At 41.1% G+C, this 21,971-nt stretch overlaps 1 protein-coding gene across 2 annotated transcripts; it reads left to right on the top strand.

The window, feature by feature from the left end:
* Positions 1 to 2,329: 2,329 nt before the first annotated feature.
* On the top strand, positions 2,330 to 21,451 carry LOC140458162 (uroplakin-3a-like). 2 transcript variants are annotated; one of them, XM_072552342.1, is made up of 7 exons: positions 2,330 to 2,508; positions 2,633 to 2,776; positions 9,074 to 9,332; positions 14,636 to 14,718; positions 16,553 to 16,685; positions 18,437 to 18,640; positions 21,183 to 21,451. In XM_072552342.1, exons 1-6 carry the CDS (start codon positions 2,457 to 2,459, stop codon positions 18,615 to 18,617), a joined length of 852 nt encoding a protein of 283 aa, XP_072408443.1. In that variant the 5' UTR covers positions 2,330 to 2,456; the 3' UTR covers positions 18,618 to 18,640; positions 21,183 to 21,451. The 2 variants fall into 2 exon arrangements, with proteins under 2 accessions (XP_072408443.1, XP_072408442.1); XM_072552341.1 differs by having other exon boundaries at positions 18,437 to 18,648.
* Positions 21,452 to 21,971: the final 520 nt, after the last annotated feature.

The raw sequence follows: 21,971 nt of genomic DNA, 5'->3' as shown, positions 1-21,971 counted from the left end.
TAATCAGTCAGAGAGATTTGAATACTTGTTCCATTGAGAAGTAAAACTTCAATAGCAAATGTTAATTGCCATATATGTCAGTTTTTCCCTTTCAGTATTTTCAATTTTTTATGCTCTTTAACATGACTCAGTACCAGGAAATGCAGCAACATTTGTCTTTTGTTGTAGAGGGAGAAATGTACGCTGACACCATGAGCTATAGATCCAGGTGTACTCTATATTCTCCCTGCACCAATTTGCTTTTGCTTCACATTTCTCAATCAACCCACATGTCCTCACTATTAAGATCGCCAATTGGGTGCTCAGTCGTAAGCCGCTCAGACACATTCCATTGTAGGGTCTTGCATACAGAAAAGGAAAAGTCCATATTGTCTGGTCCATTATCAAATGAATTTTAGAAGTCCACATGTACACCACATCAACTGAATGGTCATTGTCCGCACTCTCTGTTGCCTCAGGTTGTTGAATTGCCTCATAATCATTAAAATTCCAGGCATTACTATTCTAGTTTGCATAATCACCTCTTATAATTAACTCTTACAGTCCAGATTTTATTCTAGCATATATTGTATTCCCTTCAAGGCTAATATAACCTTCCTAAGATGTGGTTATTAGAACTGCTGTCAGTGTTGAAGGTATAGCCATTTGGATACAGAACTGGCTCAATGGTAGAAGACAGAAGGTGGGTGGTGGAGGGTTGTTTTTCAGACTGGATCGGTGCTGGGTCCACTACTTTTTGTCATTTACATAAATGATTTGGATGCGAACATCAGAGGTACAGTTAGTAATTTTGCAGATGACACCAAAATTGGAGGTGTAGTGAACAGCAGAGAGGATTACCTCAGATTACAACAGGATCTTGTCCAGATGGGCCAATGGGCTGAGAAGTGGCAGATGGAGTTCAATTCAGATAAATGCGATGTGCTGTATTTTGGGAAAGCAAATCTTAGCTGGATTTATACATGTAATGGTAAGGTCCTAGGGAATGTTGCTGAACAAAGAGACCTTGGAGTGCAGGTTCATAGCTCCTTGAAAGTAAAGTCGTAGGTAGATATGATAGTGAAGAAGGCGTTTGGTATGCTTTCCTTTATTGGTCAGAGTATTGAGTACAGGAGTTGGGAGGCCATGTTGCAGGACATTGGTTAGGCCACTGTTAGAATATTGCATGCAATTCTAGTCTCCTTTCCTCCGAAAAGATGTTGAGAGACTTGAAAGGGTTCAGAAAAGATTTACAAGGATGTTGCCAGGGTTAGAGGATTTGAACTGTAGGGAGAGGCTGAACAGGCTGGGGCTGTTTTCCCTGGAGCGTCGGAGGTTGAGGGGTGACCTTAGAGAGGTTTAAAAAATCATGAGGGGCATGGATAGGATAAATAGACAAAGTCTTTTCCCTGGGGTCGGGGAGTCCAGAACTAGAGGGCATAGGTTTAGGCTGAGAGGGGAAAGATATAAAAGAGACCTAAGGGGCAATATTTTCATACAGAGGGTGGTATGTGTATGGACTGAGCTGCCAGTGGAAGTGGTGGAGGATGGTACAATTACAATATTTAAGAGGCATTTGGATGGGTGTATGAATAGGAAGGGTTTGGAGGGATATGGGCTGGGTGCTGGCAGGTGGAACTAGATTGGGTTGGGATATCTGGTCGGTATGGATGGATTAGACCGAAGGGTCTGTTTCCATGCTGTACATCTCTGTGATTATATGACTCTATTTCTAGTTTAACCTGCAGTCAGTGTGGGTGTCAAGCAGTATACTGATTGTTTCACTGATTCCACTACATAGTAATGCTAAAATGCAACTAGCAACAGCACTCAAGGGATCATGTTTAATAATGTCTATGCCAAGTTAAAAAAAAATGCCATTTTTATCTGAACTTCTTTTTCACAGCATAGCGTAGTGCATAATTTGGTAAATTTTGGGTGAAGTGTGTTGATTTTACTGAACAAGTCAGTTTGTCGTCTCCCCCCTGACTGTACTTTCTGGGCTTGCAGTTTGAACTGTCCTGATTGAATGCATGATGGCTCGTTCAATGGGAGACCGGGATAGAGTCATCCAGATGTACAACATGGAAACAGACCCTTCGGTCCAATCCGTCCATGCCGACCAGATATCCCAACCCGAGATCTTCCTGTTTATATTGACAGGCTCACAACAATGCTCGATTCTTTTAGAACTCCAAATGATTTAAATAAGACTCTGTTTATATTTTTGAGTCACCTTTGTCTGTTTATTTAAAATCATTTTTTTATATGACGAACTCTGAAACACAAGGAAGCAGGAAGGCTGAAGTTGAGCAGAAGTGGTCGATGGGCTGGTCAGACTGGTTGGACAGGTTAAACGAGCAGGACGTTGACTCGAGATAGTTTGAACTGCATGTTTCTCATTCACTTAGACTCGCTGATCCTTTCAGTTCGCTTGCTTTTTTTAAAGAAGCAAATTGGATAGATTTCCGACCAAAATGAAGGTGATACTTTTAGTGTGTGTTTGGATCCTGTCTGCAGTCAGTGTTGGTAAGTCAAAGAACTGTTTCAGTTTATGAATTTATGCTCGCTCTTAGTACAATTCTATGTTTTTTCTCTAACAGATTTACTTTAAAAAGGTTTTAAATTAAATTTCATGTCCCTTTTTCCATAGTTGTGAAGTTTCAACCAGAAGTTCCCTTGACCTCTGACCTTCTAATTGTCCGAACTGCGACCACTATCACACTGAGCAAGCCGCTTTGTGTGTTTACTAACGGGACTATGGTCGATGTCTTCGGAGTGCAAGCGAACGTGTCCCGTAAGTCTGTAGAAATAGTTGAGATGGAGTGGATTATACAGCGTTCTCATCCTCTGAGGCGCCTCCCTGTTTATAGAAAAAGAGTCCTGCTACATTTAAACGAATAATTGAGCCATTAACTAATTAAAAAAAAACTGGGGCATTTCAAATCAGGAAAATTAATGCATTCCACTAAATAGATATTGATGCCTGAACTCATTGCCGTTGCTGGTGTTTGGGGCTAACATGTTTGCTGGAGTTTCCTTGTTGGGTGAGAGTTAAATTTGGAGCAAGTGCTAGTCATGGAATCTCAGAATTGTTATAATGCAAGGTGAGACCGTTGGGCCCATCAGTACGGGCTCTGTGAATGAGCATTGAATTTAGGGCTCCTTTCTGTAACTTTACACCTTCCTTTTCAAATCATGGTCTAATTCTCCTTTTTAATGGTTCAGATCAACCTGCCTCCATCATACTATCTGGCTCTGCATTCCAGATCCCAAATGCTTTCTGCATGAGTTTGTTTTGTTTTGTCTCATTGCTTCTTTTGCCAATTACTGGTACTCTCTGTCCACTCATTATTGATCTCTTCATGATGGTGAACAGGTTCTCTCAGTCTGTTTTATCCAAAGCCCTCATGGTTTTAACTACCATGACCAGATCTCCTCTCTTCCTTAGAATCATACGATCCCTACAGTGTGGAAGCAAGCCATTCAGTCCATCGAGTCCACACTGACTTTCCAAGAGCATCCCACCCAGGCCGATCCCCCTACTCTATCCCTGTAACCCTGCATTTCCCATCATCCACCTAGCCGGCATGTCCCTTGACCTATGGGAAATTTAGCATGGCTAATCCATCTAACCTGCACATCTTTGGCCTTCCTAAAGAAAAAAGCATAATTTAAATCTTCTTGATAACTGAAATTCCTCACTCAATGAATCATTCTTTTTAATCTTTTCTGCATTTTCCTCCAAAGTCTTCATGTCCTTCCTAAATTGTGATGCCCTCGTTGACACTGAAATAGTTATACAAATTCAACACAACCTCCTTGCTGTTGTGCTGCATACTCCTGTTAGTAAAGTCTTGGACATTGTATGCTTAAGTAACTACTCTCTGAACATGTCGTGCTGTCTTCAATGTACATATACACCCAGGTCCCTATGCTTGTGCATTTCCTTGAAAACGTATTTTCTTTTATATTGTCTTTATTTTGTTCTTCCTATCAAAAGTAATCACTTTGCATTTCTCTGCATTGGTTATCATCTGCCACCTGTCTGCCTATTCCATCTACTTGGAGAAAGTGAGGACTGCAGGTACTGAAGGGTTGGACTTGAAAAGGTAAAGCACAGCATGTCAAGCAGCATCCAAGGAGCAGGAGAGTCGACATTTCAGGCATAAACCCTTCATCAGGAATGTGGAGGGGGAAGGGGACTGAGTATATATGGGATGGGGTGGGGCTGGGAAGAAGGTAAGGCAGGTGGGGGGGAGGGGGGTGACTCTCCCCACCAACCTATCACTGTTACCCTTCACCTGCAAACGCCTATCACCTTCCCAGTGACCTTCACTGCCAGCCCCACCCTCCTATTCATCTCTCAGCCCTGTTTCCACTCCCCTCCCACATTCCTGATGAAGGGCTTATGCCCGAAATGTCGACTCCCCTGCTGCTCGGATGCTGTTATGCTTTTCCATCGCCACACTTCTTCACTCTAATCCATCAACTTGTTTGCAAACTTTTAAAGTTACACACTATCCTCTCCACAGTTCAACAGGTTTCAAGTTTTCTACCATCTGTGAAGTTTAAAACTGTGCCTGTGCACCAGCGACTGTCAATTTGTATTGGGAATATATATTTCGGGAATTAAACTGCTGTCCTTACCTGGTCTGGCCTATATGTGACTCCAGACCCACAGCAATGTGGCTGACTCTTAACTGCTATAGGGACTGCCTTATGGGCAACTAGGGATGGGCAATAAATGCTGGCCGAACCAACGAACAAAATTAAAACTAAAGGCCCCAGCATTGATGCCTGTAGAATCCCAGTTTATGATATTGTACAATGGAACTGCTTCATTTTAGAATTAGATCTTGTGTTACATTAGAAATCTGATGTAAAGTGGAGTCAACTCATAGTGTCTTAACTGTGAAGTCCTTTAGAAGTAGGAGCTTTCATTTCTGGCTGCAAACCTCCATAAATGTTTGAGGAAGGTTCATCTGATCAAACCAAAAATCTTTTATACCAGATCAAGGTTTGCTGTTGAATTGGGAAAAAACAGAAGATCAACTCCTTTTCATCTTCACATTGTAACTGACTTATCCTAGTGTCAGTGGTCCCCTCTCAAAGGATGGTATGCCAGACTTTAATGTATGCTCTGATTCCTGTCACCTGATTAGTACCAAGGTGGTTTGTTGCATGAACAACTAGGTGTTTCTTTTCAAAGGTGTGCTGAAATGAAGTGAATACAATGTCAATTTCCAAGCTCCCCAGTGATATTCCTTACTCCATTGAGTAGTTATTTGATTTTCCAGTCTTGATGGCCAATTTTAGTCTTTATAAACTTGGCCTCTGGGAAGCTGATGAAAAGCTACAAGAAAGACCCAGCAAAAAGATGCATTGCATACTGGTTTGTTTCTGAGTAAATATCCCTTGAGTCATTGCTGCTCTGAGAGTTTAGTTTCTGTCATTGAAAAATGTAAAGTGTTACCAAACTTCTGAAACCATCCTATGTTCTTTTGTCATCCCAAAGTTTGTAACGTTCAAAAATATAAATGGATTATGCTAGTCCTTTGTCTGCAGTTTGGATGCTGATGGTTCCTTTTTTAATATGTTGCTGCAAGATAATTTTTTTTTGTATAATGGATGTGGAAAATGTCTATTGTGAATTATTGGTGTATTTTCAACTTTAACTGATGCAATCTACTGTAAAATAATTGCCAGGTCTTTCATTATCATGCAACATTACTATAGCAGAATCACATTAGATATCATAAGCAAACCTTAGTAACTGTTTGAAAAAGCTCAGCACTTCTGGAAGCATCTGAAGAGAAATCAGAGTTTGATGTTTGAAGAATGATTTATAGTAACAAACAGCTGATGTACCATCTCTATTCCTTCTCCTCTTGGTCTTTTTTTCTTTTTTGTTGTTGGTTCCAGAAGTTGCTTTGCAGGTTGAGACCATGGCTCAGTTGTTGGCTTGATTGAGATAACAATAACATCTTCAAAGCAATGAAACATCCACAGTGATATTTATAAGGCCAAATATGACACCAAATCACAAGGAAATATTGGGTCAGATGATTGAAAGCTCTGGTTAAAAATATACGTTTTCATACGCTCTTAAGAAGAAAGCAAGGGGAAAGGTGTCAGTAAGTGTCCCAGAGCTTGGAGCTTCAGCAGCTGAAGGTGCGGTTTTAACATTGGGGATGTACAAGAAGCTAGAATTAGGGGAGTGCCAATACCCCTCTGGGTTGTGTGGCTGGAGGAGATAACAGGGGTACAGAGAGTGGGGGGCATGGAGCACTTTGTAAAATGTGAATTGTTTTTGATTGGGTGTGAACATAGGCCAGCAAGACAGTGTGATGATGTCATTGGACTAGCAATCCAGAACCCCTGGTTAATGTTCTAGGCAGAGCTGAAAATGTGTTGCTGGAAAAGCACAGCAGGTTCTAGGCACTTGGGTTTAAATCCCACTCTGGCATGTGGTGACATTTGAATTGAACTTTTAAAAATCTGGAACAAAAAGCTAGCCTGAGTGTGAAAATATCACCACTGCTGACTGTTGTAAATAAAACATCATTCTCCAGGAAGAACATCTGCTTTACTCACGTAGTCTGGCCTTCATGTAACTACATCCCCAGCAATGTGGTTGACTCTTAGTTGGTGTCTGGGCAATCAGAGCTTGGCAATAAATGCTGGCTTAACCACTGACACCCATGTTCTATGAACAATGCATGGCGTAACAGGGGAGTGATGCTCAAGGCAAGTTAAGACATGAGCAACAGAGTTCTGAATGAGGCTGACTATGGAGAATGGCATGTGGGAGATCGGCAGTCATGCTCAGAACGGTCAAGTCCATGCTGGAGGTAGCAACGTCCTATTTGAAATCTTCCGCAGGGGATGAGTTGTTATGGAAATCCTGGCTTGGATGGATGTAAAATATCCTGTGGCAATATTCCACTACTTTTAATGAAGAGCTAGTATCCTGGCCAATATTTATCCCTCAATGTCTCAACAAACAGATTGCCTGATCATTCACACATTGCTGGGGATGTGGTGTTACATGTAGGCCAGATTAGGTGAGTAAAGCAGATGTTCTTCCCGGCAAATGATGTTTTATTTAAAAGTTCAATTCAAATGTCACCATCTGCCATAGTGGGATTTAAACCCAAGTGCCTAGAACATTAACCCGGGGTTCTGGATTACTAGTCCAATGATATCATCACACTGTCGTGCTGGCCTATGTTCACACTCAATCAAAAACAGTTCTCAGTTTTCAAAGTGCTCCATGGCCCCCACTCTTGTACCCCTGTTATCTCCTCCAGCTACACAACCCAGAGGGATATTGGCACTCCCCTAATTCTAGCTTCTTGTACCTTCCCAATATTAAAACCGCACCTTCAGCTGCTGAAGCTCCAAGCTCTTGGACACTTCTGACACCATTCCCCTTGCTTTCCTCTTAAGACCGTATGAAAAAGTACATTTTAACAAGAGCTTTCAGTCATCTGACCCAATATCTCCTTGTGATTTGGTGTCATATTTGGCCTTAAAAATATCACTGTGAAGCACTGTGGATGTTTCATTGCAAGTCTTTCTCTTAGTCTTCTGCATGTAGGAGGTCTTGTTGGTGGTAACAATGTGAAAATGAAAGCTCATCTTAAGATCAAATTTGACAGTTGTAAATGGAAAGTATTAACCTCAGACTGTTACCTGAGAGAGAAAGATGGACTTATTAGTGAGGAAATGAAGGAATTGATTTTAGTCTTCCTAATGGCGAGAGGAAAATTCTGATCTTCCTGTTGCGGTAGTTTTAAATCAAACCATTTTGAGATATGCTTGCACACCTCTGGAGCAGGTAGGGCTTGAACCCAGGCCTCCTGGCTTAGAGATGGAGCCATTACCACCATGGCACAATAGTCCTCACTCCCGTTATTTAAAGAGTCTGAAAAAATTCGAGTACAGGTATCCCCCGCTACCTGAAAGTAGACCGTTCCCAGGAAACCTTTCATAAACTGAAAATGGCATAAAGCAAAGATGCTTGATTATTATGGGAAAAATTTCACCATTTTCGTTAAAGTAAAAATCCCCTTCGGATTCACAAAAATAGGTACTAATGCAGGTCTTTCATGAAAACGGAGTGGTGTAAAATGAATGTTTGAAAAGCGGGGGATACCTGTATTGTGCCAGCTCTGTAAAACATTACTAACCAACCCATTGGTGAGTTTTCATGTTCGATCTGTCTTGTGGATGAATAATAAAATGCTTTGAGGTTTTATCCGTTTTAAGCAGGAAAATAGGCATTTGAGCTGTGGTTTTGTTTTGAGGGTAGAGATGTCCAACTACACATTTTTTTGAAATAGTGATTGGTTGCCAAAGTACACCTATTGCAGTAAGAGTGCTTCATTAAAGTAGCATTTGGTAAGCCATGTGATGCTATTCTGCATTAGGTAATGGTTAGCACACTTTTATTGGAAAATGTAGGTTGTTCTAGGACAAAGGTTGCTTTTACTGAGGTACTGATCCTGATCTTCAGGTTCACGCTATTGGTACACCTTGACATTTTTATGGAAGGGTGCTGGAATAGTAGCAACATCTCTAGACCAATAACCTTAATGCTCTGAGAACATGGGTTCAAATCCCACCATGACTCATGGAATTTTAATTCTAGGTTTCTTTTATTCATTGAATTTAAACCTAGTCTCATTTAATGGTTGATATTGAAACTGTTTTTGATTGTCATGAACCCATCTCGCTTACAAATTTCCCATTTTAAGGGAATGAAATCTGCCACCTTTACCTTGTTCAAGAGCAATTAGAGATGGGTAACAAATTCTAGTCTTACCAATAGTACTGACGTGCAATACAAGGGTAAGGCACTTTTTTTTGTAACATCTGCAGTAATTTTCTTAGCATAAGTTAAGAACAGGAACAAGTAATTTCAATTGCCTGTGATTAGTCTCCTTCTCTCACCTACAGGATGGTGATAATCTATATTCTAACAGTAACTTCTGTTTCAAAATTTGCTACCTTTTTATCAGTTAGGGTTGTCAGGAAAACTAAATACACCAAACAGCTGAGCTGATGTTAATAATAATTCTATTTGTAGCACTCCCAGAAAAAATTGGCAGTGTGATCAGAAGTTATCAACAAACAGAAGGAGGAGCCACTGGGCCTTATCGTGCTGCCAACTTTACCATCCCTATATGTACCTCTTTACCTTTCATGGCGAGCACTGATCCTGCAAGAATCCAAGCTGAGATCGATAAATATCTCTTCAGAGTTGGAAATGATGTCCAGTGTTTGAACGAAGTCAACAACCCTCCAGAGAATTGTAATGCACCACTCAAAGCCAATGCAACATACAGGTAAAATATTTAAATCCTTCCTTGTAGGAACTGTGGGATGAATTATACACCAGTTCCAGCAGACAGAAATGTTCCTGATTGTTTAATTGTTGTGAAGTTGTTTATACAAAAAGCAAGATACAGTATCTTGTGGGGAAATGGGAAGAAAATTAGGTTGGAGACTCCAAGTGACTGAACCAAAGGCTGATTATGGTTCAAACTGGGAATTTGCCTCAGAAGGAGAACAATGTGCTTTAAGTACCGACGGTTGTGCCTGCCCATCTCATCAGCCAGTGTACTTCAGCAGATCACTCAGGTCCCTTTGCACATCTACATTTTCCAATACATCATTAAATAAATAGTCTGCTTTTTCACTTTTCATATCGCATATATAACTTCGCATTTAATTACGTTTATGCCATATGTTTACCCATTCACTCAACTTGTCTAAATCACCTTGAAGCCTTGCAATTCTCAATCCCACTCAGTTTTGTGTCCTAAACTAACTTGGAAATGTTGCACTTGATTCCCTCATCATTTGTATACATCATGAATAGCTGGAGCCCAAGCACTAATACTTAAGGTACTACTAATCACTGCCCGCCACTTGGAAAAAGATTCCCAAGCTTAATCTCTGTTAATATATTACCCCTATCGCATGTGATTAATTTTGTACACTAACCTCTTATTGGGACCTTTTTCAAAAGCCTTATGGAAGTGCAAATACACAACATCAACTGGTTCCCACTGATCTGTTCTACTAATTAGATCCTCAGAAACCCCAGTAAATTTGTGAAGCATGATTTGCCTTTCATAAACACATACTGGCTTTGTCCAATCCCATTCATGCTTTCTAAATGTTCTACTTTTTATAATAGACGCCAGCACTTTTTTCACAACTAATGTTAGGCCAAGTGGTTTGTAATTGTTTTTCACTTCCTTGTTAGATTGCAATGTGACATTTCCCTTCAATTTTGCAGGAATCACACCCTGGTCTATAAACTTTGCAAGATGACCACTAATGCACCCAGTATTCCCAGGGCCACTTCAGTATTCTGGAATGTAGAATATTAGGCCCTGGTGAACTGTCAGCCTCTTAACCCCATTAATTTCCCTAACACCATATTCTTTCTAATACTGATTTTCTTCAGTGCAGGTTCATTGCTCCTTGAAAGTGGAGTCACAGGTAGATAGGATACGGAAGAAGGAGTTTGGTATGCTTTCCTTTATTGGTCAGAGTATTGAGTACAGGAGTTGGGAGGTCATGTTGTGGCTGTACAGGACGTTGGTTCGGCCACTGTTGGAATATCGCATGCAATTCTGGTCTCCTTTCTATCGGAAAGACGTTGTAAAACTTGAAAGGGTTCAGAAAAGATTTACAAGCATGTTGCCAGGTTTGGAGGATTTGAGCTATAGGGAGAGGCTGAACGTCGGAGGTTGAGGCATGACCTTATAGAGGTTTACAAAATTATGAGGGGCATGGATAGGGTAAATAGACAAAGTCTTCTCCCTGGGGTCAGGGAATCTAGAACTAGAGAGCATAGGTTTAGGGTGAGAGGGTAAAGATAAAAAAAGAGACCTAAGGGGCAAATTTTTCACGCAGAGGGTGGTACGTGTATGGAATGAGCTGCCAGAGGAAGTGGTGGAGGCTGGTACAATTGCAACATTTAAAAGACATTTGGATGGGAATATGAATAGGAAGAGTTTGGAGGGATATGGGCCAGGTGCTGGCAGGTGGGACTAAATTGAGTTGGGATATCTGGTCAGCATGGACAGGTTGGACCGAAGGGTCTGTTTCCAAGCTGTACATCTCTATGACTCTCTGACTCTCACCCTTAGATCCTCAAATCTTCTGCCATTTCTTTGATCCCTTATTATAATTTCCACAGCTTCTGATTGTAAGGGACTAGATTTGTGTTTACTAATCTTCTATTCAAGGAAGTGTTTATGTGTTTTTATGTTTCCTGTAACTTTACTTTCTCTCTATTTCCCCCCCCCCATCTCCTTGATCAAATTATTTGTTCTCTTTTGTTGAATTCTAAAATGCTCCCAATCCTCTGGCTAGCAGCTCATTTTTTTTGGCAATTTTATACATCCCTCTTTGGATCTAATGCTATCCCTAATTTCTTTTGTAAGCCATGTTATTTTCGCACTAGGCACAAATGAGTAATTGTTGTAATTAATGCACCCATTCTTTTCATATTAGCCATTGCCTATTTATCATCAAACTGCTTAATAAGACTCCCTGATTCATCCTTGCCAATTTGTGCCTCATACGCTCATGGTTCCCTTTATTTTGATTCAGGACCCTAGTTTCAAATTTGACTACTTCATTCTCAGTCTTAATGAAGAATTCTATCATATTGTAGTTGCTCTGACCCAAGGAAGAACATTGTTAATTTATCAATTTTTATTGCACAGTATCAAATCTGGAAGAGCCTGTTCTCTGGTTAGTTCCTCAATGTATTGGTTGCAAAAATAAATCCTCCTTCACAATATCATTGCTAGTTTGGTTTGTCCAATCTTTACATTAATTAAATTCACCCATGATTACAGGTATACTCGGACTGCATGCTTCTCTGATTTCTTGTTTAATGCCTTCCCTTATATCTCCCCTACTGTTTGAGGGTCTATATACAACTCACAACAATATTTTCTACCCCTCAGCATCTTCTATGTCCATCTATAAGATTCTACATCATTGGAAGGATTGGCTAACTAATAGAAGACAGAGTTGGGGGCATTTCTAGGATGGCAACATGTAGCTTAGTGGAGTGCTACAGGAATCAGTAGTGTGGCCACAATTATTTGCAATGTTTATGGATGACTTGAATGATGGAAGTGAACGTACTATTGCCAGATTTGTGGATAATATAAGTAGGCGGGAAGGCAAATGGCGGGAATGATAGAATCTATAAAACTCTGTAGAATCTATATATTGAATGAGTGGGCAAAACCTTGGCAGATGAAATATAACATGGGAAAGTGTGAGATTATGCATTTTGCTAGGAAGAATAGAAGAGCTGAATATTTTGTAAATGGTAAATACGACAGAAAACTGTAGCACAGAGGGACTTTCCCAGTCCTTGTGCCCAATCACCAAAATCTAGCATCCAAGCTTACCAGGTGAGAGGGAAGGCAAATAGAAAATTGGCCTGTATTTCAAATCATAGAATCATACAGTCATACAGCATGGAAACAGATCCTTTGATCCATGCTGACCATGTTCCCAATCTAAACTAATCCCATGTGCCTGCGTTTGACCCTATCCCTCCAAACCTTTCCTATATATGTACTTATCCAAACGTCTTTTTTATACAGTCGTAGAGTATTACAGCATGGAAACAGAACCTTTGGTCCAACTCATCCGTGCCTACCAGATATCCTAACTTAATCTAGTCGTGTTGTAACTGTACCTGCATCCACCACTTCCTCTATCAGTTCTTTCTAGATGCGAGTGTTAAAATAGGGAAGTCTTGCTAAATTCAAACAAGATACCTATTCAATCACGGGTGGAATACTGTAAACAGTTTCAGTCACCTTACCTAAGGAGAGATATACTGACATTGAAGGCAATCCAGAGAAAGTTCACTAGGTTCTCATTAGGAGAGGCTGAGGAAGTTGATTTTGTACTCATTGGAGTTCAGAAGAATGTGAAGTGATCATATTGAATCATGTATGATTCAGAGAAGCTTGACAGGGCAGGTGTAGAGAGTTGTTTTCCCTAATGGGAGAGTCTAGGATCAATGGGCACAATTTCAGTGGAAGGCCAGGCACGACAGATGGCTGTTGAGTCTGGGTCATTAAATATATGCAAGGCTGAGACAGATAGATTTGTAATCATTGTGGGGATCGAGGGTTAAAGGGAAAAGGCAGGAAAGTGGAGTTAATGAATACCAGATTAGCCATGATCTTGTTGAATGGCAGAGCTGACTCGATGGGTAGGCCAATCTTCTTCTGCTCTTACCTCTGTGTCCATGTCATATGGTCTTCAAATCAGAAAGCACAGGAGAAACACATTCGGTCTGACATCATATTTCTCAGGGGAAAGAGAGTAGTGCGTAATGGAACTGAAGAAATATCAGTCAGCTAGACATTAATTTAGTTTGTCTTTCTACAGATATTAGGAGAAAGTGAGGACTGCAGATGCTGGAGATCAGAGCTGAAAATGTGTTGCTGGAAAAGCACGGCAGGTCAGGCAGCATCCAAGGAGCAGAAGAATCGACGTTTCGGGCCTTCCTGAAGAAGGGCTTTTGCCCAAAACGTCATTTCTACAGATACTGCCAGACTTGCCGAGTTCCTCCAGAACTTTGTTTTCATTTCTTTGTAATAAGGATACTTTTGCAGATATGAAATTAAAATCCATTTGACCCGATTCAGTAATAACTTGAATGGATAAGGCAAACTTCAAATTATTCCATAGTGAAAAATTACTGTTGCTTTTGGTCCAGGGTACAGGTGTTTTGGACTAGAATGATCATAGCTTAGCTAAAAGTCCATTACCTAACATCTTATGGCACCCTGAAAGATGTATTACTGATGTATTCTACTTTCACCAGTGAATTCCCACAACAAAAGTGGGATAGGATGGAAATAACTCTACACCAAGTCACCCATTCTTTACACTGGCAGAGTCCTTGACACTGATCCAGCTTCCTCAGAACCAGCTTTTAGAGTGTTTTTTTTCTTTTTTTTGTGCAGGTGAGAGACATAATGAAAGATACAAGGTGTACAAATCTTTATTTAATTTCCACCACCAGGAAGAAAAGAAACACCCAAGTGGCCAGTGACAAGCAGTGCCCTTCACGTCAAAGGGCAATGCTGTGTGATCAATCAGTGAAGGGGAGGGCAGGGATTAAATCAAAATAGAGTTGGAGGGGGAAATAATACACTCCACTCCCTGTGGCGCCCACCTCTCCCTGAACAACTCCAGGGTGTTGGTGGACACCGTGTGCTCCTTCTCCAGAGACACCCGGGCCCTAACGTAACCGTGGAAGAGGGGCAGGATGCTCCTGTTTATATCTGTCAGCTACTTGGTTGGGGCTGTTAATCTGATCCAATCAGGGAATCTATATTCTATGAGGTCCATCTGCCTGATGTTGTTGCAATAGGAATATGAGGAATTTCCAGTCAATTATTTGGATTGATAAATATAACAATCACTTGAAGAAAAACTGTTGTGAGAGTATAGAAGTATAGCAGCATCACCTGTAGATCAGAGACATGTACATTTGAGCATTGATTCTTGGTTGGCCATTGACTTGCCAGTAAAATTAAATCAATGTGTACATCTACTTTTAACCTTTTCTTTTCAAATCTCACAGATTCAAGTATGCTGTGCGAAATAAATCTACAAATGTAATTGAAACTGAAACAAACTGGTCAGAGCCCATCTCCCTTCTCCGAGGTTAGTGTTCATCATTGGGTATTTGTTCAGCTTGGTGAGGAGTAGCATGACCTAACTGAACCTGTTTAATGAGTACTGATCAGTAGTACAAATTTTGAAATGGACTGCACTGTGTAGCATGTTCTGAACGCACTGGAAAGATTTGCTGATTCTTTGACATGGTGTGGCCAGGCTTGTTATACATTGCTTAAGTGAAATAAATTAATAAAAGATGCTTCTAAAAGAAAGCTGGGTCAATTCTAAAAGTGTGCAGATAATTGGATGTAAATAAAAGACTGGAGATTTTAGGCAATAATTTTGCAGTGTCAGATTTTTCTTGGCTTCCAGAAGAACACTGAATATTTTGTGAATTTCTAAATATCTTGTCAAGTGAAATATTCACCGGGGCAGCACTGGGCTAGAAATTAGATTACTTATAGTGTGGAAACAGGCCCTTCGGCCCAACAAATCCACACCGACCCTCCGAAGAGCAACCCAGCCAGACCAATTCCTCTGCATTTACCCCTTCACCTAACACTACGGGCAAGTTAGCATGGCCAATTCACCTGACCTGCACACTTTTGGACTGTGGGAGGAAACTGGAGCACCCGGAGGAAACCCACACAGACACAGGGAGAATATGCAAACTCCACACAGACAGTTGCCTGAGGTGGGAATTGAACCTGGGTCTCTGGCGCAGTGAGGCAGCAGTGCTAACCACCGTGCCACCCATAAAGTTTTAAAGTTATCTCATACATATAATGTGCTGCTAACAAATGTGCCTGATAATTTCTGAAATATTTTGTGGAAACTTTTGGCTATACTTGACACTGAAATGTTGATACTGCATTGTGACACAACTCCTGTGCAGGTTTTGAATTATCTGCTGTAAACCTTGTTTGACTATTTGTTGCTAAAGAGTTGAGTTTGGGAGGACTGAACTTTGGAAAAGAGGAAATGGATATCAATGGCACCACCCTCTATGTGAAAAAATTGCGTCTTAGGTCCCTTTTATATCTTTCCCCTCTCACCCTAAACTTATCCCCCACCGTAAGGAAAAGACCTTATCTATTTATCCTATCCATGCCCCTCATGATTTTATAAACCTCTATACCCTCAGCCTCTGCACCAGGGAAAACATCCCCAGCCTATTCAGCTGCTCTGTTTAGCTCAAATCCTTCAACCCTGGCAACATCCTTGTAAATTGTGTATGGAATGAGCTGCCTGAGGATGCACCATTTAAAAAGCACCTGGATGAGTATATGAATAAGAAGGGTTTGGAGAGATATGGGGCCAAATGCTGGCAAATGTGTCTAGATTAGTTTAGGATATCTGGTCAGCGTGGATGAGTTGGACTGAAGGGTCTGTTTCCATGCTGTACATCTCTAAGACTCTATATTGATTACAGTAAAGAAAGCTGGTGCTGTGAAATCTCATTGGAGCTATACGGGGAAATAATGCAATTATAATTATAGGGAGAATTACTTGAAATAACTTAATGTTTTGAAGTTTTTGGTTTAAAAGAAATTTAAATGTAAATTATATTTGCAATTTAATTAAATGCTTCAAGCAAAATAAAGTGTGGGATTATTTCTAATATTTGTATGCAGCATGTATAAAGATGAGTTGTAACCTAAACTTTATTGTTCTTGTTTCGATGGTGTTCTACCCAAACTCCATTCTATTTGTCTTTTACCACTTTCCCAAAACAAAGCCAACATCACCATTGCCAGGGATTTGTTTCATTTCTTAAGTAGCTGCACCATTTTGTTTCTTAAGACTAATTCCTGAATGTATCCAGGGGACAAGTGTTCGTGCACGTGATCAGTTTGTAACACTTTTTCTCTGTTTCTAGTTTTTGAGCCTACCGGTCTTAATGCTTCACCGGGTGGGAGGACAGGAGGAATGGTGGTCATCACAACGATTCTTTCCATCCTCCTCTTTCTACTTCTCTGTGCCTTTGCCATCATTCTGACCTACAAGTTCTGGTGAGTATTGCCAAAGCAGTATGAAAGAACAGTGACAGTCTTAAATTTTTGTTGAAAAGAGTGGCACTGGAAAAGCACAGCGAGTCAGGCAGCATCCGAAGAGCAGGAGAATCCATGTTTCAGGCATAAGCCCTTCTTCAGGAATGTTGGGGGTGGGGAGGATGCTGAGAGATGAATAGGAGGGTGGGGGGAAGGTAGCTGGGAAGGTGATGGGTAGATGCAGGTGGGGGTGATGGTGATAGGTCAGAGCAGAGGGTGGAGCAAATAGGCAGGAAGGGAGATGGACATGTAGGACAGTTCAAGATGGTGGTGCCGAGTTGGAGGGTTGGATCTGGGATGAGGTAGGGGGAGGGGAGTTGAAGAAACTGGTGAAATCAATGTTAATGCCATGTGGTTGGAGGGTTCCAAGTCAGAAGATGAGGTGTAGTAGATGTCTGTGTTGAGTCAGTCACTGGAACTGGAGATGGAGAGGTCAGGAAGGGGAGGGAGGTGTCCAAGATGGTCCAGGCGAACTTGAGGTCAAGATGGAAGGTGTTTGTGAAGTTGATGAACTGTTCAACCTCCTTATGGGAGCACGAGGCAGCACCGGTACAGTCATCAATGTAGTGGAGGAAAAGGTAGGTAATGGTGCCGATGTAGCTGCGGAAGATGAACTGTTCCACATATCTGACGAAGAGGCAGGCATAGCTGGGGCCCATGCTGGTGCCAATGGCACAACAGGTGTAAAACCTGCACCCACACCTTCCCTCCTCACTTCCCTCCATCCAAGGCCCCAAAGGATCCTTCCACATCTGGCAGAGATTTTCCTGCATATCCAAGCACCTCGATGTGGTCTCCTCTACACTGGGGAGAAAAGACGCCAACTCACAGATCATTTCAGAGCACATCTCCAGTACACACACACCAAATAACCCCACTGCCCGTGGCTGACTACTTCAACTCCCCCTTCCACTCCACCAAGGACATGCAAGTCCTGGGCCTCTTCCGTCACCAAATCCTAGCCTGGAGGAAGAATGCCTCATCTTCTGCCTTGGTACTCTCCAATCATATGGCATCAATGTCGATTTCACTAGTTTCCACATCTCCCCTCCATCTTCCTTCTGTGTTTAGAAACTGCTGGATGTTCCAGCTAAGCTCAACCTGGTCTCCAAGATCTCATCCCCTTCAGGGATCACTGGACAGTGATCAGAAAGATACTCCTGTTCTTCTGTGCACATTTTCCATCCTGGCTTGAGTTTAGTTGGCAAGGATTGCTGTTTCCTCCTCCAAAGTGCATTGATCAGCCACATGGACAACCTGGCAGCTATACAGTCACTATTGCTCGTGCGCTTTTGGAAATGTTAGTTAAATATAAATTTTGGAAATGCCATGGTGGGATTTTACTTCACTTCTGCTGAATTTCATCCCATTTTTAGATTATCACAATCACTGTACCACTGTATCCACAGAGCAGTTGAAACCTTTTTTTACTTACCTTTTTTCGCCATGTTGAAACAGTTTATTTCTGGCTATAATGAATCAGTCACTGATGCAGCTACAGTCAGGTGGAAATGTTTTGATTGACAGTGAGGTTATACTTAACCTTGCCAGGATGTTTACGTAATGCTCAACTGTCAGTTCCATGTTTTGGGGTATGTGTGTTGTGTGTGTACACACATACGTACCAATCTATCATATCTCTAGTGACTCACTGAAACAATGGATTTACTGAAATTGTACTTTTCAATCCATGTTTAATCTCTCTCCTACAGGGGGACAAAAGAATTAGCTACACTGGAGCAGCAGCCTGTTCCAAGAAGCTACACCACTCATGTGAGAAACCAGGATTATTCTGAAAGTATCTATTCAAAAGCAAGCAAACCTCATCCTCCGCAGCCAACTGACCAACAGCGTTACCAGTCTACTATTGCACCTGCTCAAGCTTCAGAGTAACATGTTGCAAAGCTCCAAGTGATGTAAATGTGTACGCCTTGATTTACTGTTACGTGTTCTTGCGTTGCTGTGTGTTGAGAATCTCTCCTGTTCTGATCAAGTGTTATAGAGGTTCAGGGATCAAACCCTGCATTTGGATTAAGAAAACCTGTCAGCACTTTGCAGCATTTGGATCCCCATGAACTGCAGTCATAAGTCATTCACTAAGATTCCATTTTAGTGAAATAATGATACATCCAATTGTTGTGACAACCTCATGAACTTAGCAGTTTCATTTTATTTTGAAGGTGATTCAAGCGCTTCAGTTCTTGAAGTCTGAGTTTGAAAACCGTTGTGCTTGCTTTGGATCGCTTGAGAAGATCAGCTATTCTCATGGTCTCTTCCCTCCTTACTGGGTAGAGTGGGGCTCTGGTGCCTCTGGCCAAGCTCATGTAGCCATTATGTGTGAAAGATGTTACACACCAAAGCATGGAATTTATCCCTTCCAGAGTTGTTTACTTTTTACTGAGGGTTTTATGAAAACAAATGAAAAATCCCTTCCTAATTTGGATACTAGGCTTATTTATACTGACACAGGCAAATCAATGCAGATTGGTCATCAGAAATTTACATGAATGAGATGGTGGTTTATCTCTGTCTGGTTTAAAAGAAATGTCAGGATAGAGGCTCTGGTGATGCCATGGTAGTGGCCCTACCTCTGGGCCAAAATATCCAAGTTCAAGTCACACTTGTTCCATAGGTCATAACTTAATATGTCCAAGCGAGTTGATTTAAAAAAAATTGAAAGCCTCTTTTGTGATGATTACGTCAGTATCACTGGCCTGGAATGTCAGGTTCATGTTGCACCAGCCCTGCATGTGTGTCATATAACAACATGTCTAAATGGGTCTTTTTTTTTTAACAACTGTTCTAATGCTCGATCCAGTCAGGAACTTGGAACCAATCTGGTTAGGTTGGTAATTTGCAAGTCGGAAACACGGTTGCTACTTGGCATCCATTGGTTCTTTGGGACCAGTCAGACAGCTGCTGACAAACCTTCTGCTCTTGCCTTAATCCACCAAAGTCACTGAGCTGTTATCTTGTTTGTGGGAAAGTGTGTAACTTTTTTTTTTAGTCGTTGGCATTGAATAGTTATTCTAATTTTTAAATGTGAACCAGCTGAGCTTTGAACACTTAAGCCAGAGAAGGTAGCACTGTGGCTCAGTGGTTAACACTGCTGCCTCACAGCGCCAGGGACCCAGGCTCGATTCCAGCCTGGGGCGACTGTGTAGGGTTTGCACATTCTGCCTGGATCTGCGTGGGTTTCCTCCTGGGTGCCCCAATTTCCTCCCACAATCCAAAGATGTGCAGGTCAGCTGACTTGTTATTGGCCAAGTCAGCTGACCTGCTAAATTGCCCGTTGTGTTCAGGGATGTGTAGGCTAAGTGCATTAGTCAGGGGAATGTAAAGTAATAGGGAAATAGGTCTGAGTGGAATACTCTTTGGAGGGTCGGTGTGGACTTGTTGGACCAAATGGCCTGTTTCCACACTCTAGGGATTCTGTGATGATGAGAAGGCAATCTACTGCCATAGAATTAATGTTCAGAGTTTTTGATTTGTTACCTTTACTAATAGGTTCAAGTTTATTATAGCTGTGGAATATATATCCTGACATCAATTCATGTTATGACTTTCATTTTATGAAGATAAACTACATGATGATAATGTTCAATTTCTTCAGTTATTACACAGAGTAAGGACACTGCCTTGGAGCCCTTATTTCATGATGTTATCTCACCAGGTATTGGACAGAGGATGAATCATTGGGAATGGGGGGAGTAATAGAAGCTCCAAGAAGGACAATTCCGAGGTTGAAGCAAGGAAAAAGTATAGCATTTCCGACCCCCAAGATGACTGGCCTGTACAGAATTGTAGATGGATGGGTGCTATAGGTGTAGATATAACCACTTCTCAAGCAAAAATCATGTCTTGGCAGATACATTCTTCCATTATTTCAACACTAACTGAAAATTATTTTCTACATTAATCTATTCTAGTTTAAAAACCTATTTTCCAGGGGATAGGGATTTGGAAATGGAGTAATTTTGAAGTTATTCTTGAACTCTAAATGTTATGACACACACATCCCTGGACATCCCAGCTCAGACGTACAGACACAGTCATCATGAGAGGCTCTCAATTTTTTTTAAAATCAACTTGCTTGTACACATTAAACTTATTGTGATGGAAGCCTCCACCCACATATAAAGCAGATGCAGAGAAAGGTTTCATCCAGTTTTGGGAAGTCCTGAACAATATAAAACCCAGCTTCCTGTGGCACCTCACCAAAATAAGACACTATTTTTGGTTATTGTCAGGTGGGAGCAGGTCTTGTTTCGTATTGTCCTAACACTGGAGTGTTGTCTCAAACCAATGTCTATTGTACATGAATCTGTTTGACCAGATGTACATTTTTGCTGTGAGTATAGTATGAAGGTATCGGGAAGAAAAGGAATGAGGGTTGCTTTTTGTTTGAAGGATTGGGACAAGACCACATTGAAGTAATGTATTTTTTTCCCGTTCCAGGTTGGTGATTTAAAAATGAAGATGAAAACGGAGGTTAATGATGGACGAAGTAATGATCAGCTACAGTCTGGATGCCCTTCTGTTAATGCATAATACCGGATACCTTCTAACATAATGCATAATTATTGGAACCCAAATTTGCTTTTCCAAATGCTATTGTTTAACAGATGGTGACTGCAGGGATTGTTAAATTTCTAACTGTGACTTGGCTTAATTTTTGTGTGTTATTTTTCATGTATTCGTTGAAATATAAAACAAAATATCTTTTCTTTTCCTGTTTATTTGAATCATCTTTGCAATGGCTGGTTTTCTTGAATAGCAGTATATAGTCAGAGCAAGATACTAGAACGGCTGGAAATCTGATAAAAGGACATTAATCAGAATTGCTACCTCGGTTGCTGTCTCCCGATGTTACCAGACTTACTGGATATTTTCAGTTTTTCTGAGGTCAGCATGTGGCAACTGCTCACCCCCTCCCTGAATGACATGAGTTTCTTAGTGGGATAATCTTCCACAGTTTATATTTGCCTGTCAGTATATTGATTAAATACTTCATATTAGTAATTTTGGATGTTTTTTTGGTCAGTTTGCCTGTGGGAGCATCAGGACACTCTAATCTGTTCTAGTTAAACAGTTGGTTGTTGTGTAGATTGCCCTGTGCCAAGATGCCATTAACAATTAAATAGGAAGCCTGGCTTTTCCCCACTACACCAAGCTTCTTTCAACAGCATCTTCCAAATCTGCAGGCTGCTTCTGAAGCTTCACACACCACGTTGACTTAGAACTACG

The sequence above is a fragment of the Chiloscyllium punctatum genome, chromosome 32 (genome assembly GCF_047496795.1).
Source record: "Chiloscyllium punctatum isolate Juve2018m chromosome 32, sChiPun1.3, whole genome shotgun sequence".
NCBI classification, from domain to species: Eukaryota; Metazoa; Chordata; class Chondrichthyes; order Orectolobiformes; family Hemiscylliidae; genus Chiloscyllium; species Chiloscyllium punctatum.
Note: the sequence above shows the minus strand (reverse complement) of the source record. Positions and strands in the feature narration are given on the sequence as shown.

Coding starts and splice junctions, on each gene's coding strand:
- LOC140458162 (XM_072552342.1), top strand. CDS start 2,457: ATGAAGGTGATACTTTTAGTGTGTGTTTGGATCCTGTCTGCAGTCAGT. Junction 2,777..9,073: donor AGTGCAAGCGAACGTGTCCC/GTAAGTCTGTAG, acceptor TTCTATTTGTAG/CACTCCCAGAAAAAATTGGC. Junction 16,686..18,436: donor ATTCTGACCTACAAGTTCTG/GTGAGTATTGCC, acceptor TCTCTCCTACAG/GGGGACAAAAGAATTAGCTA.